The sequence below is a fragment of the Castanea sativa genome, chromosome 8, assembly GCF_040712315.1.
Source record: "Castanea sativa cultivar Marrone di Chiusa Pesio chromosome 8, ASM4071231v1".
NCBI lineage: Eukaryota > Viridiplantae > Streptophyta > Magnoliopsida > Fagales > Fagaceae > Castanea > Castanea sativa.
Window position 1 is genome coordinate 41,032,297 of NC_134020.1, and position 20,970 is coordinate 41,053,266.

Below are 20,970 nucleotides of genomic sequence, written 5' to 3' on the forward strand. Positions count from 1 at the left end.
TGCATTATGAGTACTATAAACACATGTTTTCATAACACTTTTTAAACCACAATCTTCACATCATTTTGAATAACAATACCTAAAATTTGGGCCTTAAAAGTTTTTTTTTTCTTCTCTCTCCAATAAATTCCATTCTAGAGTTCTCTTTCTAACAAATATAAAAGCAAGTAACTTAGTGACTACTTTACCATCGGTCAATATCCAATAATACGTATATCCAAAAACGATTGTTCATTGTTGCCCCATGATAATTAATGGCACATGGACCGAAAGAATATATATAAATAAAATGGATGAGTCTCGTTTATTAATTTCAGCCACCTATTCAGCAATAACAAAGTGGTGCCACTTGCGAGAGTCATGAAAACAATCAAAATGGTTTCGACTTATCTCACCCTCTTGATATAAAATAACAAATTTTGTTCAAGTTTCAACATCATGACGTTTGTCTAAAAAAAAAAAAAAAAAAAAAAAAAACCATGATGTGTTACTTACATTTTTTTTTAAAATAATTAATTATGACGTGTTAATCTTATCCTCATAGATAGTATCTGTGTTATATAGGTATTACTAACATATGTCCTTAAAACATATATTCCTAAAATATTTTAGAAAATTTTTTGTAGAAAAAATGACTAATTTTTTTGACAATTTTTTACAATTTTTTTTTTAAAATAGATAATTAATATATGCCATAAAGGACTTAAAAAGTTTCTTATTAACCGGACCGTACCCTATATATATACTTGGTATAATTTTAAATAATATTACACCACTTGATATTTTTTTTATTTTATGCAAATTTTGACAAATCTACTAATAAATTACATTATTTTCGTATATTATTCATGGTTGAAAAATTTCAAGGTGATCAAAGATTAATAGCCATGTTATCATTCAATTGTTTAAATTCGAGCTTTTTAGTTTAAAATAATGCATAAAAGATGAGTTTATAGATCAAATGGTAAATAACATCCAATTTACATGAATGTTAAGAATATATATAACATGTAATTTAACGATGAGATTTTTAAAATTTAAATTTTATAACAAGTTATTAGATAATGTAACATTATTTAAAGTTACATCAAGTGCAACTTGAACCCAACCCATATACGTATATATACGAAGAATAATGATAAGTTTACAACAAATTATTGATAGTAAATAAAAAAAATGATGTTAATGCGAACCTAGATTAGAATTAGTAACAATTAAACACTTAAGATTTATTGTAAAAATATTGTGAACTTAGCATTACTTTAAATCAATAAAGCAAAGAATACAGTAAAAATTCATATTAAGGGCCCGTTTGATACACGTGTTGAAATACATGTTTTCAGTTTTTAAACAGTATTACACATTTTTTTACACATTTTTTCACTCACACATATTTTCAAAAAATACAAACAACATTACTAGAATAATGTTACCAAATGGCCCTTAAATTTTGCTACATTTCTTTATGAAATATATATTTTTTTATAAAGTATATATTTTTTTTTATAAAAAATATATATTTTATAAAGAAATGTTAGCTTCTCAACTACGAATATAAAGAATATATATTCTAGTGGATAGAGAAGTAGCTGAGAAGTCACACGGTAAGTCACGTGTAATTCATCACCTAACACACCTAGGCTGCTATATATGTAATGCATTGAGGCACCACCTTTTGTCACACAACCCAATCCTAATACTCATTGTAGTATTGTGACGAAGCCCTTCACTACACACACACCATGGCCTTAGATACATTTCTTCTCAGAGAACTAGTTGCTGCCATTGTTGTCTTCTTTATCACCCGCTTTTCCATTCGTTTACTCTTCAAAAACCCTTCTAGGAAACTCCCACCAGGCCCTAAAGGCTGGCCTATTGTAGGTGCACTTCCACTTCTAGGAACCATGCCTCATGTTGCTCTTGCTAAAATGGCAAAGCAATATGGACCTGTTATGTACCTTAAAATGGGTACTTGTGACATGGCCGTAGCATCTACACCAGATGCAGCACGAGCATTTCTCAAGACCCTTGATATCAATTTCTCTAATAGGCCCCCAAATGCTGGTGCTACCCATTTAGCCTATGATGCTCAGGACATGGTTTTTGCTCATTATGGACCAAGGTGGAAGTTGCTTAGAAAATTAAGCAACTTACACATGCTTGGTGGGAAAGCTCTTGATGATTGGGCTCAAGTTCGTGTTGTTGAGCTAGGACACATGGTTCAAGCCATGTATGAGTCTAGCAAACAAGGTGAGCCAGTGGTGGTGCCAGAATTGCTGACTTATGCCATGGCGAACATGATAGGCCAAGTGATACTAAGTCGCCGTGTGTTTGTGACACATGGTGAGGAGTCTAATGAGTTTAAGGACATGGTTGTGGAGCTCATGACTTCAGCTGGGTTCTTCAACATTGGTGATTTTATACCATCCATTGCGTGGCTGGACTTGCAAGGTATTGAGCGTGGAATGAAGAAGTTGCATAAACGGTTCGATGTGTTATTGACAAAGATGATTGAGGAGCACACAGCTTCTGCTCATGAGCGTAAGGGGAAGCCAGATTTCTTAGACGTTGTTGTGGCTAATCAAGACAATTCCGACGGAGAAAGGCTTAATTTGACCAACATTAAGGCACTTCTATTGGTATAGTATATACTGTATTAATTCCTTTTATTACATAAAGTATTCTGTAATCTTTCAGGTATGCATCTCTCTATTTCAGGAAAGCGATTCTTTCTGTCTTTGGGTCATGCGGTATATGCCTTTTAAAAACAGGACTCACAGATGGTTGACTATTTTTATAGTCACATAACGCCAATCAAAGCAAGACTCGTGCAGTCCACTGTTGACTGTCGATGACTATTGACTACTATTATAATCACATAACACTTTGTTTTTGCCAAAATAATCACATTACACTAATCAAGGTTTTGTTCGACCATAAACATGTGAAGTAGAATGCATAATGACAGTACTATATATAAACTAGTATTTCTAACACTATCGTATGAAAATGTTTTTTCACGCTAGTTAATTGATATCTATTATTTCATACACAATTCATAAAAACAAAGTTTACTTCTAGCACCCACTATTTAAATTAATTAACATAATTACATATTTTGAAAACTTAACTATTGAATTGCATATTCTTTATATTTTTAACATGCATATCAAAGTGTGTGATTGAGTTGGTAGGCTGTGAAAGTGATGTTTTGCTAATCACAACCTGTCATATTAACATATTATGAAAAATAATTATAAACTTTAAGTTCCAGCTAATTCAACTGGTAAAATTTCTTTTCGTCAAATAAAAGATTTGTGATTCAATCCACATTGACACCAAAAACTAACTAATGTCTTGGTTCAAAATACTATCTATAAAAATAAAAGAATATAAAATCACGTATAAAATCTTTCTATGACACCTAAAAGATATTATAAACTCTCTTACACCTCCCCTCCCATTCCCTCTTTTGGCAAAAGGTCATCTTAATTTGAGATGGATTTATTTCAAGGTTCAAATTATATATTTATGATATCGTGTCATAAAAATAATAATATGATTTTTTTATATTGTCCGATGTTGGCTTAAAAGAAAATGTTAAAGTTATTATCAATTCTACTAGAAAAGACTTACAAAATAACATAGCAATAAATATGATTGATGCAATTTCAATAACATAATAAATACTTTTTTAATTACTTTTTTGTTTTATATTTAAAAAATTTGACGCATCAATTTATATGGTTTATAAAATAAAATTGGTAGTGTCTCTACTATTATTGTATTGAATAAAACCACTATTTTTTATTCCTTCTATTTCTGATGAATTTCTTTATGTTTTTGAAGAACTTGTTCACGGCGGGCACCGACACATCATCAAGCATAATTGAATGGGCACTTACGGAGATGTTGAAGAACCCTAGCATCCTCAAGCGGGCACATGATGAAATGGATCAAGTAATTGGAAGAAATCGACGTCTAGAGGAAGCAGACATAGCAAAGCTCCCATATCTTCAAGCCATATGCAAAGAAACAATGCGAAAGCACCCCTCCACACCACTAAACTTACCTAGAGTCTCAACCGAGGCATGTGAAGTGAATGGCTATTACATTCCAAAGAACACTAGGCTTAGTGTGAACATATGGGCAATAGGTCGTGACCCTGATGTATGGGAAAACCCATTAGATTTCACACCAGAAAGATTTTTAAGTGGGAAATATGCAAAAATTGATCCAAGGGGAAATGATTTCGAATTAATTCCATTTGGAGCTGGAAGGAGGATTTGTGCTGGGACTAGGATGGGAATTGTGCTAGTAGAGTACATTCTTGGCACATTAGTGCACTCATTTGATTGGAAATTGCCAAATGGGGTTGTTGAGCTAAATATGGATGAGGCCTTCGGACTTGCATTGCAAAAAGCAGTACCCCTTTCGGCTATCGTTAGTCCAAGGTTGTCTTTAAGTGCATATGCTTTTTAAGCTTAATTATTTAGAGTCAAGTCATGGGTTATCCTCATCATCCTAAGCTTTAGCTTAAGCATGCTCTCTAGTCTCTATATTTATGTCAGCCTAATAAGTCGATCTACTGATCTTCCATAATTTCTCTTTTTTTTTTCTTTTTTTTTTTGTTGAAAAAAGTCACGTGGCTTTATGATCATCATGCTGCTTTATCTATGCCTATCTTATTGTAATGTTATGTTTCTTCATGAATCATAAAAAGTATTGTAAAAATTTGAATTCCTTCTGCTTTTAATTTGAGAACTATGTGAACTTTATATCGACACTCTTCATTGGCAAGAACTTGTATTCTAGTAATCTCAATTGATAAAATCTTGTCTTTAAATAAGGAAATTGAGTTCAAATCTAAATACAAACCCTGTTAGCCTAGTAGTAAAAAGTAATCGCACAATATTTTTCCGTGAAAGTTTTAGCTTGTGTTTGGAGGAGTATATTTTTATTAGACTTTAAAAAATTATATATAAATTAAGGACTAAAATAAGTGAATAACCTATATATGACGTGTGATTGGATTTTTATATATTGAAGATTCGGGAAATTGTTAGAGATAACCAGTAGCTATCAGCTTGTCAGTCACGCTTTGATACCCATTAAAGATATTGACATTTTTGAGAGGAAAAAAAAAATATTGACAAATTTATTCACCTTATCTAGTTTCGTGGGGCATTGATTAATGTTGTGCGATACTGTGATATCACTTGATATACAATAACCTCATGGATTTTAACAAATAGTAGAAAAGGTAAATAAATCAACAAGCACATGCAAATGTAGAGAACACAAGAGTTTTTGTAGTTCGATAAACAATCTACCTCCATGTAACGAAAGAAATCAAATCAACTATATTCAATAAAGATTAAAACGCCTAATCTTACCTATAGTTACATAGCTCTCACCATGAGTATCCTTTCAACCTCAGAGGAACTATCAAATTATCATTTTTCTAAGAGTCTTCTCTTCTATCAAGAGAAATTCTTCTTCTTAAAGTTTTCTCTTTTTTTTTTCAATTTCTTTTCTTTCACATATGGGAGCGTCCTTAAGCCAATATTATCAAGCCTTTTACTGTACTATGATACTATAAGCTTTCAAAATCTTTTTCCTTAGTGAACAAGAAATATTGACTACTTTTCTTTGACAATGAATGCATTACTTTTTATAAGAAATAGACTTTCTTTTCAAACCAAAATATGTAACTATGTTCAAAGTCATGTTACACATCAGTACATGTAAGAATAATTCAAATTAACATCCGTTGTGGTCGTGTGGTGAGCTGGATGTAGTTTGGGAGGACTTGTCCGTGTGGAGCTGCCGAAATTCACTGAGTTTCATCACCTTAAAAGAGTTGCTGTCATGACTGACCAAACACCAGCACCACCTGGAGCTCTTTGCAGTCACGACATGGTCTATCTGGACACAACGGAACCAGATCCGGCTAAATAAACCCAGCTGTAGATCGCACTCTATTCCCTCACTTGCAATGGAACGCCTAAGGGAATTCCAAGCTGTTAATCTGCTCCCTCAATCTCTTCGAGCTGTCCATTCCTCGGTGCAGCCAGAACAGGGGATGGTAAAAATTAATTGCGACGGTGCCAGGTTTGCAAAGGAAAACAGAGCAGGAGTTGGGTAGTCATTCGGGACAGTGAAGGTATGGTATTGGGCTCACTATCCAAGCAAATTTCCCATGCATACAGCCCTCTGGAAATTGAAGCGATGGCTGTCAACACAGCAGTGCAATTTGCTGCGGACCTGGGATTCAATCAAGCCATCCTTGAGACTGACTCGCTTGTGCTAGTGAAGGCCTTGCGTGATGACATGAAGTTCCTATCTGCTGTGGGTTTAGTGCTAGATGATAAGGTTAATTTTTTTAATGAATTACACTACTCCAATGTAAAGAGAGAGGGTAATATTGTTGCTCACAAGTTAGCTCGTTATGTTATTTGTGTTTTAGATATTTTGGTATGGATGGAAGATGTTTCACCACTTTTAATTCGTGTTGTATTGATTGACATAGCTGGTTTTACTTAATAAAATTACGATAGGTTCTTCCTCAAATAACTAATACTAATTGATATATATATATTAGTTTATTTAAGTTTATTGACTAATATATATCTAAATTGGGGTCAACGTTATTTATATTCATTGCAATCTCATTAGTGATATATTGTATAAATTAAATACTTAAAATAATTGGACAATGCATAATTTTCTTCCAAAAAAAAAAAAAAAAACATTCATAAAATTATAATAAACACATATAAATGTAGATTTTGTATTATTATCTGTATATATTAAAAGGATTCAAAAAATTAAATATTATTATTTTTACTGTAAAAAATACTCCAAATTTAATTAAACTATTCTTATTCCTTAAAAAGAGAAATAAGGTTAAGATGGTAAATTAACTAAAATTTTTCCACTACCCTCACACTTCCTACTTCCCAACCCCACGTTTCTAACCAAAAATAAGAAAAAAAGGCTACTCACCCACAGCTCCTATATATATAAAACTACCAACGATTCCAATAAAATAAAATAAAAACTTCATAAAAATTTTTAAAAAAAACTACTCACATCATATAAAATTATTTCACTATAAATGCTTAACACTTATCACACCTTCTAGATTTTTTTGGGACTGAAAAACATATTAATCTCCAATTATAATTTATACAAATTATTAACTTTTACCCCAAAAGAATAGCGTGCATGCTCGGAGACTAGTTATTATTATGTAGTTGTCAAATAACTACCCCTTTGCTTCAGAGCTTATAAGGCAGAAAGTGGAGGAAATTCTCTTCGATGTGGGACACAAAGGTGTCAAGCCTACGAGATTACAAGGCTAGCCCTTGGTCCGAGGTGAAAATCTTAAGTACCCACAGATTAAAGATAGGTTAATTTCTAAGTATTAGCACAATTTATCAAGTCTAATAAATATATTTTTTATAATACATATATTGATTTATAAAGTAATTAAATTACATTTTAAATTATTTTATAGTATTCTTTTATATTACAATATATGCTAGAAATATTGTGTGTGTGTGTATATATAAAGAAGAAAAAAAAATTATTATCATATTTTATCCAGCCCCGTTAATTAAGGACTAATAATGCTTAACAGCTGCTACCGGAAACCATTATACTTTTATTAAACTTTTTTGTTTTTTAAATCCAATAAGTAAATTTCAAAGGATTTCAAATTGAATCAAGACAATATATTTCTATATTGGTCGGCCTGTTTTATCATAATATAATAGGTGATCTCATATTAAACATTATCCAAATTTATCCCAACTAATCGTGTTAAAATAATCCATTATATATATTCAACCAAGACACGTTCAATGTGTGTAAAAAAAAAAAAAGACACGTTCGAATCCCTCTCTCCACTTAAAATGTGAATAAATGAAAACTTTCAAATCGAGGTATAATCACGATCACTTTGTGCCTGGTTTCTTAGGCTATTAGGCTATTGAAAGTATGAATTATGAACAAGAGGTTCCTTCTCATCAAAAAAAAAAAAAAACAAGATGTTCGTCTCTTTCACCTATCAACCAAGATCACCACGTTCCACCCACCTACCACATTGTGAAGGTCAAAAACCAAACCGCATTAGTAAATGAAAGGGTAATCATTAGTGCACAAACGATATTAAATATATAGTACATAATTTATTTTTGGATAAACTATATATTTGATCTTTATCATTTACAACATATTTCAATTTAGTCTAGAGGCAGTTTTAGCTTAAGGCCAAAAGGGTCAAATGAAGTAATGAACCCTCTGACTAGACCATAATTTTTTTCACATATATATATATATATATATATATATATATATATATATATATATATATATATATATATATATATATAATTTTTAATAAATTTTTTTAACCCGTAAAATAAAATTTTGAACCTCCTGATCCTAAATTTCATTTAAACCCAACTAATATAAGTTTGAATATGACCATCTTAATGCTACTTTTACAATATTTTCACGATAATTTAACAATAAAAGTAAAGTGACAAGTTGTAACTAGTTTTTATTAGGATCTACAACTAACCTCACTTTTTTCCTACCTTCAACAACTTGACACATAGGTTTTGTTGTGAAAGTGTTGTGTCAAAAACACTACTCTTAAAATATTTAATTTTATAAGAAAGAAAGAAAAATGTTTCAAATTCTTGCTCATTCATTTTTTTTAAAAAAAGAAAAACTTTTTCCCAAGACTTTGGCTTACTTTTCCATTGACAGGAAAAAAAAAAGTTGTTTTTCCTTGCACTTCTCTTCTTCATCAATAAAAAAAGTACACCATTGTTAAAACCAACAGATCTGTATCTATATATGTGATTCTTACCTCATTTTCTCTATCTTTCTTTTTCCCTTCTATGTTTTCTTAGTTTTTCTCTCTATTTGATCAAATAATTTGATAAATGCTTTACATATTTTCAAATCCTAAAAGTCTTTTAGTGCTTGCTCCAATTTCAAGAAACTGGCCACATATATGTTTAAGAAGTCATACACTTCAAAAGTTTAAACTTATATCTGTTACTATTATTTTCTTCTTAGTTTCACATTTACCATTAGTCTAGCTCTAAGAGATTGACCACGTGTATTATTAGTTATATAATTATATTTGTTTATGCATTCAATGGTTGTTTTCTTATTGATATTTATATTAAATTATATTTAAAATACTATTTTAGATTATTGTATAATGTATGTAATATGGAAATTTAACATGTAAAAAAAATTTTTTTTTTTTTTTTTAATTTGCCCCCATGATAAATTTATAGCTTCACCATTGCTGACCTCCCTAGAAAAAAATCCTAGAGCTATTACTGATTTAGTCCATAACTTTTCAATTGTGTCAATTTAGTTCCTAACCTTTTAATATTGTATCAATTTAGTATTTGATGTTATTTATTGGATTGAAATTGATGACATGACAAATAGCCAAAATAAAAAATTAGTTTATTATCACATCAACTAAAACTAATTTTTTATTTTAGATATTAGATATTAGTCACGTGAACAATTTCCATCTATAAAATAATGACAGAGACTAAATTAATACAATACTGAAATATTAATAATCAAATCGACACAATTGAAAGTTAGAAACCAAATTAAAATAGATATAAATGATTAGAATCAAATACATAATTCACCCTCTATTTTTTTTTCAATTGATATATGTGTACGACGTGTAGTGCGAAATAAACATCGCCCACCATGTAAACTTTTTTTTGTATTCCCTGAATAAAGAAGAAAAAAGTACCCAAAAATTGGAGGACCAGCTAGCCCGTCTCATTGATATTTAGTTAAATAAAGGAGACAAGGGTATACCCAAATACATGAATCTGCCTACCTCACTTGTTGGACCGTGGTAGATAAGGCTAGATCCAAGATAGGTTAATTAATGTTCATGTGAAGTCACTCATGGAAATGTTTATGTTTGTTTCTTTCTCTTGTTTGAGGCCAGCAATAAATTTAGAATAAAGTATTCCTTTACTTTACAAGCAACTACGTTGGAAAGAAGCTGTTAGTTTTTTTTTTTTTTTTTTTTTAGAGATAATTATAACATGCTGGTAATCTCGTAACTCGAATTATTTTCCCCTAAACTCCTAAGCATTTTATACATGAGGAGGTGCCAATTCAACTAATAAGACCTTTAGTGAAGCAATTAGTTCCTTGATACATTTAGAATATATGAAATGTGTAAGCATAAAGTTTTACAAATTAAGAAAACTTACTGAATTTAAATCATTTTCATAATGACTAATATTTGATTGTATATTATTTTGGTATTTCCTTATATAAGTTTGGAAGCAAAGGCTTTTTGAAGCTGGTTTCCAATTTGCTAAAGATGTGGACATTCAGGAAATTTGTGGCTTTGAATGAGCAAACTCCTTCCCCACTTTCAGTGGCTCTGGTTATTTATGACATTTTGTTGACCTGTTAGTTCCTTGATACATTTAGAATATGTGAAATGTGTAAGCATAAAGTTTTACAAATTAAGAAAACTTACTGAATTTAGATCATTTTCATAATGACCAATATTTGATTGTATATTATTTTGGTATTTCCTTATATAAGTTTGGAAGCAAAGGCTTTTTGAAGCTGGTTTCCAATTTGCTAAAGATGTGGACATTCAGGAAATTTGTGGCTTTGAATGAACAAACTCCTTCCCCACTTTCAGTGGCTCTGGTTATTTATGACATTTTGTCGACCTTATATGACTTTCGTACGGTTATCTTCTTTCATGTACCCACGCAAGATAATAACCTTGCACATTTTTTAGCCAAAAATGCCATAAGTATTGATAATTTTTTTTGCTTGAATTGCATAAAGTTCTTTTTTCTTAGAATAAACTCTTCTCCACGATGTACTTTCTCTATTTTTTTCCTTAATGAAAAAATTCATAATCTTCACATAAAAAAAATAAACAAGTAAACCCAATATTATTACCCAAAAAACTTCATATGTTCAACCCATATGTTTTGTTTATTTTCTTATTTTTATTTTATGATATCTGTGATCTTTTTTTTCTTTTTTTTGCTGATAAAGGTGAAACATCTACCAATGCAATTTTTAATAATATTTTTAATATTTCATCTCATTTTTTATTATTAACATTGAGATATTACGAGAAGCCAAAAATATTTAAATCCATGCTATAAGGATTAACCAACTTTTATCTTTGACTTATTTATTTTCATTGGTTTATTTTGTTTAAAAAATAAACTGAACAAAAATAATTGTACTTAGAAAAAAAAATACAGTTCTAAAAACTATACATAGGACAAATAATAAGCTAAATCGAACAAACTCTTAAAGTTCAAACTAATTATATATGCAACCAACTATTCAAAACCACAACTGTTTGCTTGGACGGCCATACTTTAATATCTATATATATATTTTATACAAGATAGAAATTCTACTATAGCCTAATCTATGTATATATATGTGTGAAACTTTTGCCCTTCACACCCCGCAAGCACTTGAACTTGTGAAGTGACCATCACACCAAGGGTGTGCAGTGGTAAAAAATATAATTAAATTATAAGTTTGTATGAAATGAATTTTTTCTGGTAACCTGTATTAAATGAATTATAACATATATTAAAAGTTTGTATTGAAAATTTGTAATATAATACTCACTTAACTTATGAAATTAGTTTGACATTTTTTAAGGTTTAAATAATACATCTATAGTTTTTTTTATGACATAATTTTTGCTTCTTCGAAATTTCAAATTTTGAATGTAAGAGAAGTATATATTTATTTTAATGGAGAACTCATAACTTTGGAGGGTCAAAAATAAAAACAAAAAAAAATAGTTTTATTAATTCCAAGAATAAGCCATTTTTTCGAAAGATAGGGACCATAGGGCATTAGAGTAACCACACCAGCTCGTGGATAGTCTTCTAAAATACAAAAGTGTTCAATTTTGCACACTTTAACCCAAAAACCCCCCACATCAGTCTTTTTCTCATTTCCTTTCTCACCTCACTCTCACGGTTACTGTTCACAGTGTTAAATAAATGAATATTTTATTTGAATATATGTGTATAATAAACAAACTGATGTGAGTATTTTGTAAAAATAAGTGTGTAAAAAAAAAGGTTTTAGATGTGCAAAATAAAAAAAAATTTGCACATACTGATGTGGATGCTCTTAGCTATAGCCTCACATTTCACCTAATTCGGTAGAACTTTTCATAAAATTAAAAAAAAAATTAAAAAAAAAATCTAAGGTAGAACCGGGGGGGGGGGGGGGGGGGGGGGGAATAAAAAAGCTGTGGAAAGACAAATATAGAAATCTATCGCTTTCAAGTTCTACGGTAGAAATTTTCATCAAAAAAAGAAAATTTTCTATATATGGTAGAACCGGGGGGGAAAAAATAAAAAACTGTGGAAAGGCAAAAACAGAAATCTATCTATCACTTTCAAGTTCTACGGTAGAACTTCAAAACAAGAAAATTTTCTATGGTAGAACCGGGGGGGCGGGAAATAAAAGACTGTGGAAAGGCAAATACAGAAATCTATCAATTGCATTACTATAAATAGTAACGTGCCATCGCTTCCTCGACTACTAGTCAAAAAGCATATTCATGTTTAGGTGAAGGCATGCATGCTATTGCTATTCCTAACAGTCTTAACACAAATTTTCCTTCCATGACTTTTATAAATTTTTTAATAATTAATTTTTTATTAATAATAATAATCAATTTTTTTTTTTTAAAGTTTTGTCTTGTTGTCTCCCACCACCTGAAAGTGAAGGCGCAAAACAACCGCAATCATGGTGGCTGAAACAACATTTATTTATTTTGTAGAATTGAATAGTCCAATATATGAATAGGAATTTGCGTCCGTAATATTTTTACAACAATTTCATAAATCATAACAAATCTTAGTTAACAAATTGTTATTGGTAGATAAAAAAAAAATAATGTCAGTCTATGAATGGTAATCCCAGATTTAAACTAATAACAACCTAACACCTAAAATTTGTCATGAAAATATTGTAGACGTAGCATTACTCGTAAATCAATGTCAAGGGCTCCAACCGAGGGAAAATTTTTAAGTATTCCTGGAGCATGGATAAATAGTACTCCCTTCTCTTATATTTATAATGGACCCCACCATAAATTTAATAAGTAAATCTCACCATGAATGTAAGAGGAGTGAGCACTATTCTCTGTACTCTAGCAGTACTAAGTTTACTCCTAGCCTTGCTAGTTAAATGCCTAAAATGTTTCCTGTACTAAGATTCTAACTTCTAGGCATGTATAGCCATTTGGTCCAATGGCCCATTTGGTAAAAGATTTCTAATAACGTTGTTTAAGTTTTGTGAAAATACGTATGTATGAAAAAATGTGGAAATACATGTTGTGGTGTTTAAATAACAGTTTTCGTTATTTAAACACCGTTACCAAACAGGGAGTGTCAAGTGCTTCATAGCCTAGTTATTACATGGCTATACTGTTTCCTGTACGAGGATAATCCAACATCTGGGCATGTATAGACTATAGTATCCATTTGGTCCAGTAGTTTTGATCGTCCCTGTGTTCAGAGACAAGATGAAGTTCCTGGACAAGGTCCCATTGTCACAATTTGGCAGAAGGGACCATAAAAGATGAGAGTAAATAATGAATTTGACGGTTAATGGTGCAGAGGTAGTCCCTTGGGTCCCCTTAGATCACTCAACTATTGGTTTCTAGACGGATTAATTTTGTTACTGCAAGGGATGCTCAGTAAACAACATTTTTCGCAATGAACTTTATAATAATTGTCACTTGTGAGTCAAGACTCACAAATAACACTACTTTATTATTCATCATTAATAACTTATTACATATAGTTATTTTTAGTGATAAAATTTGTTGTGTAATATGTTGTGATTCTAGAATTATTGACATGTTATAGTCACTTATTGGCAGAAAAGTGACACTCATTGACATGTTTTAGTTACTTTTTTTTTTGGTGCTAAACCATGTTTTAGTTACTTAACCCAAAATAACTGTCACTTTTTCTTTTGCTTTCACTCTCACTCTTGCATACTGGACCCCTTTCTTTAATTTTTACTTATTGTGAGAATAGCTGCTTTTTTTCTTTCTTTGTCTTCTACTAATTGTCATTAGCATATAAAGCCTTTATAGCCTATAAAATAAAGATATTTTATAATCAATAACAAATTAACATAGAAAAAGGACTAAATATGAAAATATGAAAATACTTTATTGCATATATTTTATGTGCATCAAATGTCTTAATAAAAATATTAGCACGCCTCAGTTGAGTTACAAAACTTTTGAATATACTGTTTTATTTAATAAATTAAAAAATCCTATAATTACCTTTCTGATCTATTCTTCTCTTTTTCAAGGCTTTCAGGGACCTTTCATCACTATTTGCAATTAATTAAGCCTAACACTTAATAATGTCTTCAACCAACCAAAAAAAAAAAATCACAACTTTTGTATAAGATCGTATAATAATAACCAACTAACTTTAACCCCCCGCCCTCCCTCCAACTTCTTTTTAATAAAGAAGGCCTCCTTTAAATATTTTTTGAAAATATATAGACCTCTATCATTAAATCATAAAAATAACTTATGATGTTGTTATTTTTTTGCTGGGGCTTATTTAAGCAGTGCCTTAAACCAAGAGGTCTTTTTTTTTAGCTGGTTAGTCAAAATTTCACCTCAATTTTAGTCAAATGGCTTTTTCTACTTTTGCCACATGCTTTCTTGAAATAAAATTTAAAAAAAAAAAAAAAAAAAACATTCACACTCAATAGACTCTTTATTTGTTCTCTAGTTTATTTAAATATCTATTTATTCTTTCTTTTTTTATACACATTACACACGCAAACACTTTCCCATTTTCTACTTTTTCATTTCTCAGTTGGATTCTCCCATTCAACTAATTATCTTATACATTTTATATATAAAATACATCATTCCTCTCATATTATATATGGTCCACAACTGTATGAGATCCATATAGTGTGAGAATGATGATGTATATGTTAGATGCATTAGACACCTTCTCTCTTCCTGCTCATTTCTCTCACTCATGATGGCACAAGGATGAGGATCTATTGACTTCAAAGGCTAGTAGGTGGAATGGATTTGATGGTAGCTTAATGGAGCTCGAATGGTAGCGAGATAAGACCTTGGTATCTCTCAGTCTTCATGTGACTAGGAGGACTACCAATCTCACTAAAGATTAAGAAGCTTGCCCTGTCTCACCACTGCGCACCATTGATGACCACTTCACAAATATAAGGACTTGTGGAGTATGAAGGGAAAGGGTCAGAGTTTAAGTCTCCAAGAAGGAGTTTTATACGCTTACACATTTAGATTAGGCTAAAGTAAAATTCTATCTCAGAGTATAAAAAAATAAAAAAAGAAGCTTGCCCTCTCCTATGCTCCTTTCAAGTCATCCTAAAGTGAATGATTGAAGTTTTGGATCTTTGAATAGTATGGTGAATTCAAATCCACACATTCGTCCAATATTTCTTTATTTCTTCTTTTTGAGTTCAATAATGAATTAATGATAATATGTTTGGCTTTAGTTGTAAAATTTGTATGTATATATATAATCTTTTGAATGTTGGTTAGAAATTGAGTTTGTTGTTTGTTGAATTATTGGATGATTTGGAGTTCCGATTAGTTGTTGATTTGATTTGGGTGGGTGGGGGGTTGAAATGATTGTCTAACAAAAATTATAAAAATATGATGCTTAAGCTAAAGTGACAGATGGAATTTTTCCTACCTTTAGTCATAATTATTTAGGTGAAACATAATTGGTATATCTTAAAAGTAATATCAATGGTATTTTACTAATTATCATTGGATGAGCTTAAAAGATAATTTTTCTGATGTGAGAGTAGTATTTTACTAATCACTCACAAGCTTGTGAGAAGTGCGCTTCATTGGACAAATACATGAGATATTTTTTCTCATGTGCGAGTGGTATCTTATTAATCATTCACAAGCTTTTGAGAAGCATGCTCCATAAGAAAGACGCAAAAGATATATTTTCTCGAAAGTGATATTTTACTAATCACAATCTAATTTCAAAATTTTTTTTTGCCTACAGTACTATCACTAAGTATGTAACAACAGGAGAAACCCTTTAGTTTTATATTTTGCTGAATTTGAGAGATTGTACCGTTGCAAATTGGAGATGTATAATGACACTTTATTATTTTAAAATGAAAACATGCTATATATATATATATATTAATTTTTCTTCCATGCGACCATAAGCCATAAAGAAATAATATAGCAATTGCTTTGTGAAATATGATGTTGTATTGATCATTTAATTTAGAATTTTCTTCTTCTTCTTTTTTCTTTTTTTGAGAAACAAAAGACAATACAGGAATTGTGGACACATCACCATGGTTTTAAAACTCAGAACGGTGACGGAACCAAAAAAGGTAGTAGTTCTCAGTTTTCTGATCTGACCAAGGTCAAACCAATGGTCAAACTGATGATGCCATAAATAATTTAATTAATTATTTTAAATTATAAAATAAATAATAACTCATCAAATATATCCAAACAAATATATATATATATATATATATAATTATAAATGAATTTCATATCTTATATTAGATGGGAGAGGGAAAGAAAGTATAAATAATCAAAATTAATATTACAAAAATAATAGCAATGTTATATCTTTTTTTTGTTTTATTTATCATTTTTTTAACAACGGTATTAAGAATAAGTAATTTAATTTCACTTTAAAGATATATTCTAAATAAAAGGGTGTTTAATTAGATGATAGTAGCCTAATTGTTAAAATACAAATCATTCTTTTTTTGTTTAAAAACTATGTTATGTATCTGTATCCCTTTATTAATCAAAATTAAGTTATTAACACAAAGTTATTCAGCAAAAAAAAAACAGAAGTAACACAAACGTACGGTACACACTAAAGATAAAAAAATGAAACACTTGGCTAACATGCATGGTTGTACATCTCCCAAAGTACCCAACCCAATTCCCAAGTGCCAACTGCCAAGCATTAATACTTTAATAGATGGCCTTTTATGCCTTTCATTGATACTTGGGTTTTGAGTTTTTCAAGGTCTTTGATACATGTGTTTGAAAATATGTTTGAAAACATGTGTGAAAATATGTGTGGGTTAAAAAGTATATAGAAATGCGTATAATGTTATTTAAAAATTGAAAATGTGTGTTTGAGTGGGTGTACCAAACACCCCTGGGTTGTTTTTTGACTTTTTCACAAGTGCAAGTACGGTACTAAGACCCAAGTTTTCACAACCTTCTTTTTCTTCCCTCAAAACCTTTTTTTTTTTCTCTGTATAGCTTGAAACTTGAAAGCTTTGCACAAATATCTTTTAGTCAAAGACATTAGACCCAAGTTCTAATCTACTCATTTTTCTTGAGGTGGTGGCGATGTTGGCTTGGTAATTTTTTTTAAGTAGTTTTGTACATGGTTTTAAAAACTGGATCGGACCGGTCAGTTTTACCAGGAACTAGCCTTTAATCCGGTCTGGTTATGGCAAAAAATCGAAAATAGCTTAAAAACCAGGAAATTGTGAAAACCGGCCAGTTCAACCTGAGAACCGGGAATCGGCATGGTCGAACCAGTTACTAACCGGTTGGGATATTTTGTCCTTTTCCAGCCTAAAACTACGTCGTTTTGGCTAAAACATAAAAACTAACCCTAAAGCCTAGCTGACTAAACACTCTCACACTCTCATCATCTCACGCCTCAAGCCCTCAACCTCATCTCATGCACACGCAGTCACGCCTCACTCTCTGCCTCTTTGCCTCACTCAAGCTTAACTCAAACTCACTCTCATCAACGATCAACCACTCCACTCTCATCTCTAAATCCGAAGACCCCAACAACCCTATCTTCTTCCTCGTCAAAGCCACAGACAAAATCAACCAAAATCTCTAAATCCGAAGGTTTTTCTTTTTTCCTTCTCGATTTCACCCTCTCCCTCTGAGCTCTCGTCTCTGCTCTCTGCTTCTCGGCTTCATCAGGTAATATTCTTTTCTTTTGATTTTGATTTTGATTCTGCACTTTGCTTCTCGGCTTCATCAACTCTGCTCTTTGTTTTTGTTTTTTTTATATGTCTTGGCTTCATTAGCTCTGCTCTTTTTTTTCTTTTTTTTTCCTTTTTTTTCATTTCTCTCGGCTTCAGCTCCGATTCTCCGTTAATGTTCTCGGCTTCATCTCAGGTTCTTTGTTCCATGACTTCACTGGTAAGTAGTAACTTCTATCATTAACTCTCCTTTCAATTATTAGTTTACAGAGTATGTTGTGGATTTTGTGTATGTTGTGGATTTGATTTATAGAGCATTATTTTTATTTTCCATTTGGATGTAAATGTAATGACTAAAAAACTATTTTAATTAGTTTTTGTTGAAAGTTTATTATGTTAAGGATAAGTGTTTTGTAATGTTATTATGTTAAATTCTTTAAAAAGATGTTATATACTTATATACTTGTATTTTTTTATAGGAAACATATTTATTGCTATTGGTTTGTTAGTTTTAGTATATTAAAAAAATTATTAATTATTTGTATAATGTTAATAAATAATAATTAAATTATTTATGAAGTCACTGGTTCGACTATTGGTCGAATCTCGGTCTGACCATAAAACCGGTAATTAGCTCCTTTTTTGGTTCTTTCACCGTACCGATTTTTAAAACCATGGTTTTGTAGCTAAGTTAGAGAACCGTTGGAAAACAGTTTGACCTTGATAACTAAACCGTTATACATACTAGTTCACGGTTAGACCAGTTGAATCGGCTGATTCGATCCGGTTTTTAAAACCATGCACATCATAGCAATATTGTATGTTCTGTTAGCTTTCATTTCATATCTTTTCATGTTTATGAAAAAATAATCAATAAATAAAGATAGCTTTTTTCACTCATAGTAATTTGCACATAATAAAAAATGTAATCCCATTTTTCTGTACAAAGAAGTATATGGAGGATTTTCTCAACAAAAAAAAAAAAAAAAAAAGTATATGGAGAAGAAATGCCTTGGGTTGGACTTCATGCATGCTACAGGAAAGGCTAAGAAAAGATGCTTTAACTGCAAATAGTTTCCCTAAGAATCAAACTCTGGAGACACTATGGAACCATAACCAATGGCATTAGTTGTGGAGAAAGCTCCAAGGACCTGTTCTTGTTATCAATAATGGACAAGGGTTCCAATTGTAATATATAATATCATCGGTTATGAAAGCTGTTGTATTTGCATCCCTTATTAATATTACTCAAGTGAGCTAATAATCTACATTTTCAATATCTTAGAATAAGCAAGCTAGTTATACTTTTTCGAGTCCCCCAAAATGAATAGGCTTTTATAAATCATACACAAGATGGGGGGGGGGGCGAATTTTTTTTTGGTTCAAGGGGGGTGAGGAAGGGTTGAGAATATCATAGATAATAAATGAGATGCTTAATGCATAGCACAAAGTATTCTTTAATTTATAGCCTTATGGACACAACGGGTTTAGGAGTCACTACCTAGTTTTTGCAATGGCCTAGGAATCATATATATAGCATCCTCTCGAGGAAGGACCTTTTGATCTTACTACCAGAGATATGGGTTTGGAGTTAAGGTACGGTCTTGAGAAGGTGTTAGGCACCCAAAATCACTCAACCCTAAGGTTGGCTTCCCATCATTGTGTCTTATGTCTTAACCCTATTGAAGACACACTCAATATTGTTATTCTAACTCACACACACACACACACACACACACACACACACACTAACATACATCTAACAATCAACATGGCATCAAACATCCTTAACCATACACCTTATCATGGCATACCCTAGCATTCATCTAACAAACAACCTATCATACATCTAGCATACATGTTATGGCATCAAGACATTCATCACAACACAAAACCCTAATCATACATCTAATCATACTTCATTACAAACCCTATCACCATATCATAGCTATCCAAGGCAAAAACATGTGAGCATTAAGATCAAAGGTAAAAAAAAAAAAGCTAACCAAACATGTCATCATCCAGGGCATCAGGATCACAATCATAATATCAGACCTAAGTGAAATCATATCACAAATGCATGTACATTACGAATGCATGACTTACCTTTACTTACCTTGCAGCAACTCAGCACCTATGACATTATGCATAAGTATGTGAATGCATGTTTATAGCATTAAAACAATAAAACCCTAATTTTAACATGTGAGAGCAAACAAGCAATCAAACATGTGAAACAGATGCTTTAAAAGCATAAAACGTGGCAAAGAGGCTATATAGAAATATACATGTGAAAGCAGAAACAAAAACAAATAAATAAAAATTAGGGTTTCTGGGCAAGTTCATGCGCACACGTAAATGTGCATGCGCATAATCAAGAGTGTGTGCGCAAGAAAGGTTATGCGCACGTGAGTTTCTGCCCAGAAACCCTAGAAATACAACATAACTTCAAAATGATAAATCTTACATCCTAACATGTTTTTAAAACATACAACTACATAAACCTAAGTTAGATAAACATATTAAAGCATATTGTAACAAGAAACTAAGGCAAGCAGAAAGATTAAAGCATATTACAACAAGAAACTAAGGCAAACAAAAAGATTAAAGCGTTAAAAAAAAAAATAATAATAATAAAGGAAAGGAAAAGTTTAGACTAATATCTCAAACAAAAGCTCTTCAAGCTTTATTTTTTGACCGTTCCCCTCAGTCATATCAATTTGACAATATGATATATCATGTAAAATAGAATTCTGGAACTTGCTATGCGTGCGCAAGATCGGGTCTGCGTACGCATGCAGAAAGCTGCGTGCGCAGGCTGATTCTTGCGTGAGCATAGCGAGGGTTTCCTTGTTTTTTTTTTTTTTTTTCCAAAAATAGATTTACTTGCTCATT

General features: G+C 31.2%; 1 protein-coding gene across 1 annotated transcript; it reads left to right on the forward strand.

The window, feature by feature from the left end:
• Positions 1-1,677: 1,677 nt before the first annotated feature.
• Positions 1,678-4,734, forward strand: LOC142605739 (flavonoid 3',5'-hydroxylase 2-like). Its single transcript, XM_075777181.1, has 2 exons — positions 1,678-2,639; positions 3,850-4,734. The coding sequence occupies exons 1-2, from the start codon at positions 1,743-1,745 to the stop codon at positions 4,480-4,482; spliced, it is 1,530 nt and encodes a 509-aa protein (XP_075633296.1). The 5' UTR covers positions 1,678-1,742; the 3' UTR covers positions 4,483-4,734.
• The last annotated feature ends 16,236 nt before the right edge of the window (positions 4,735-20,970 follow it).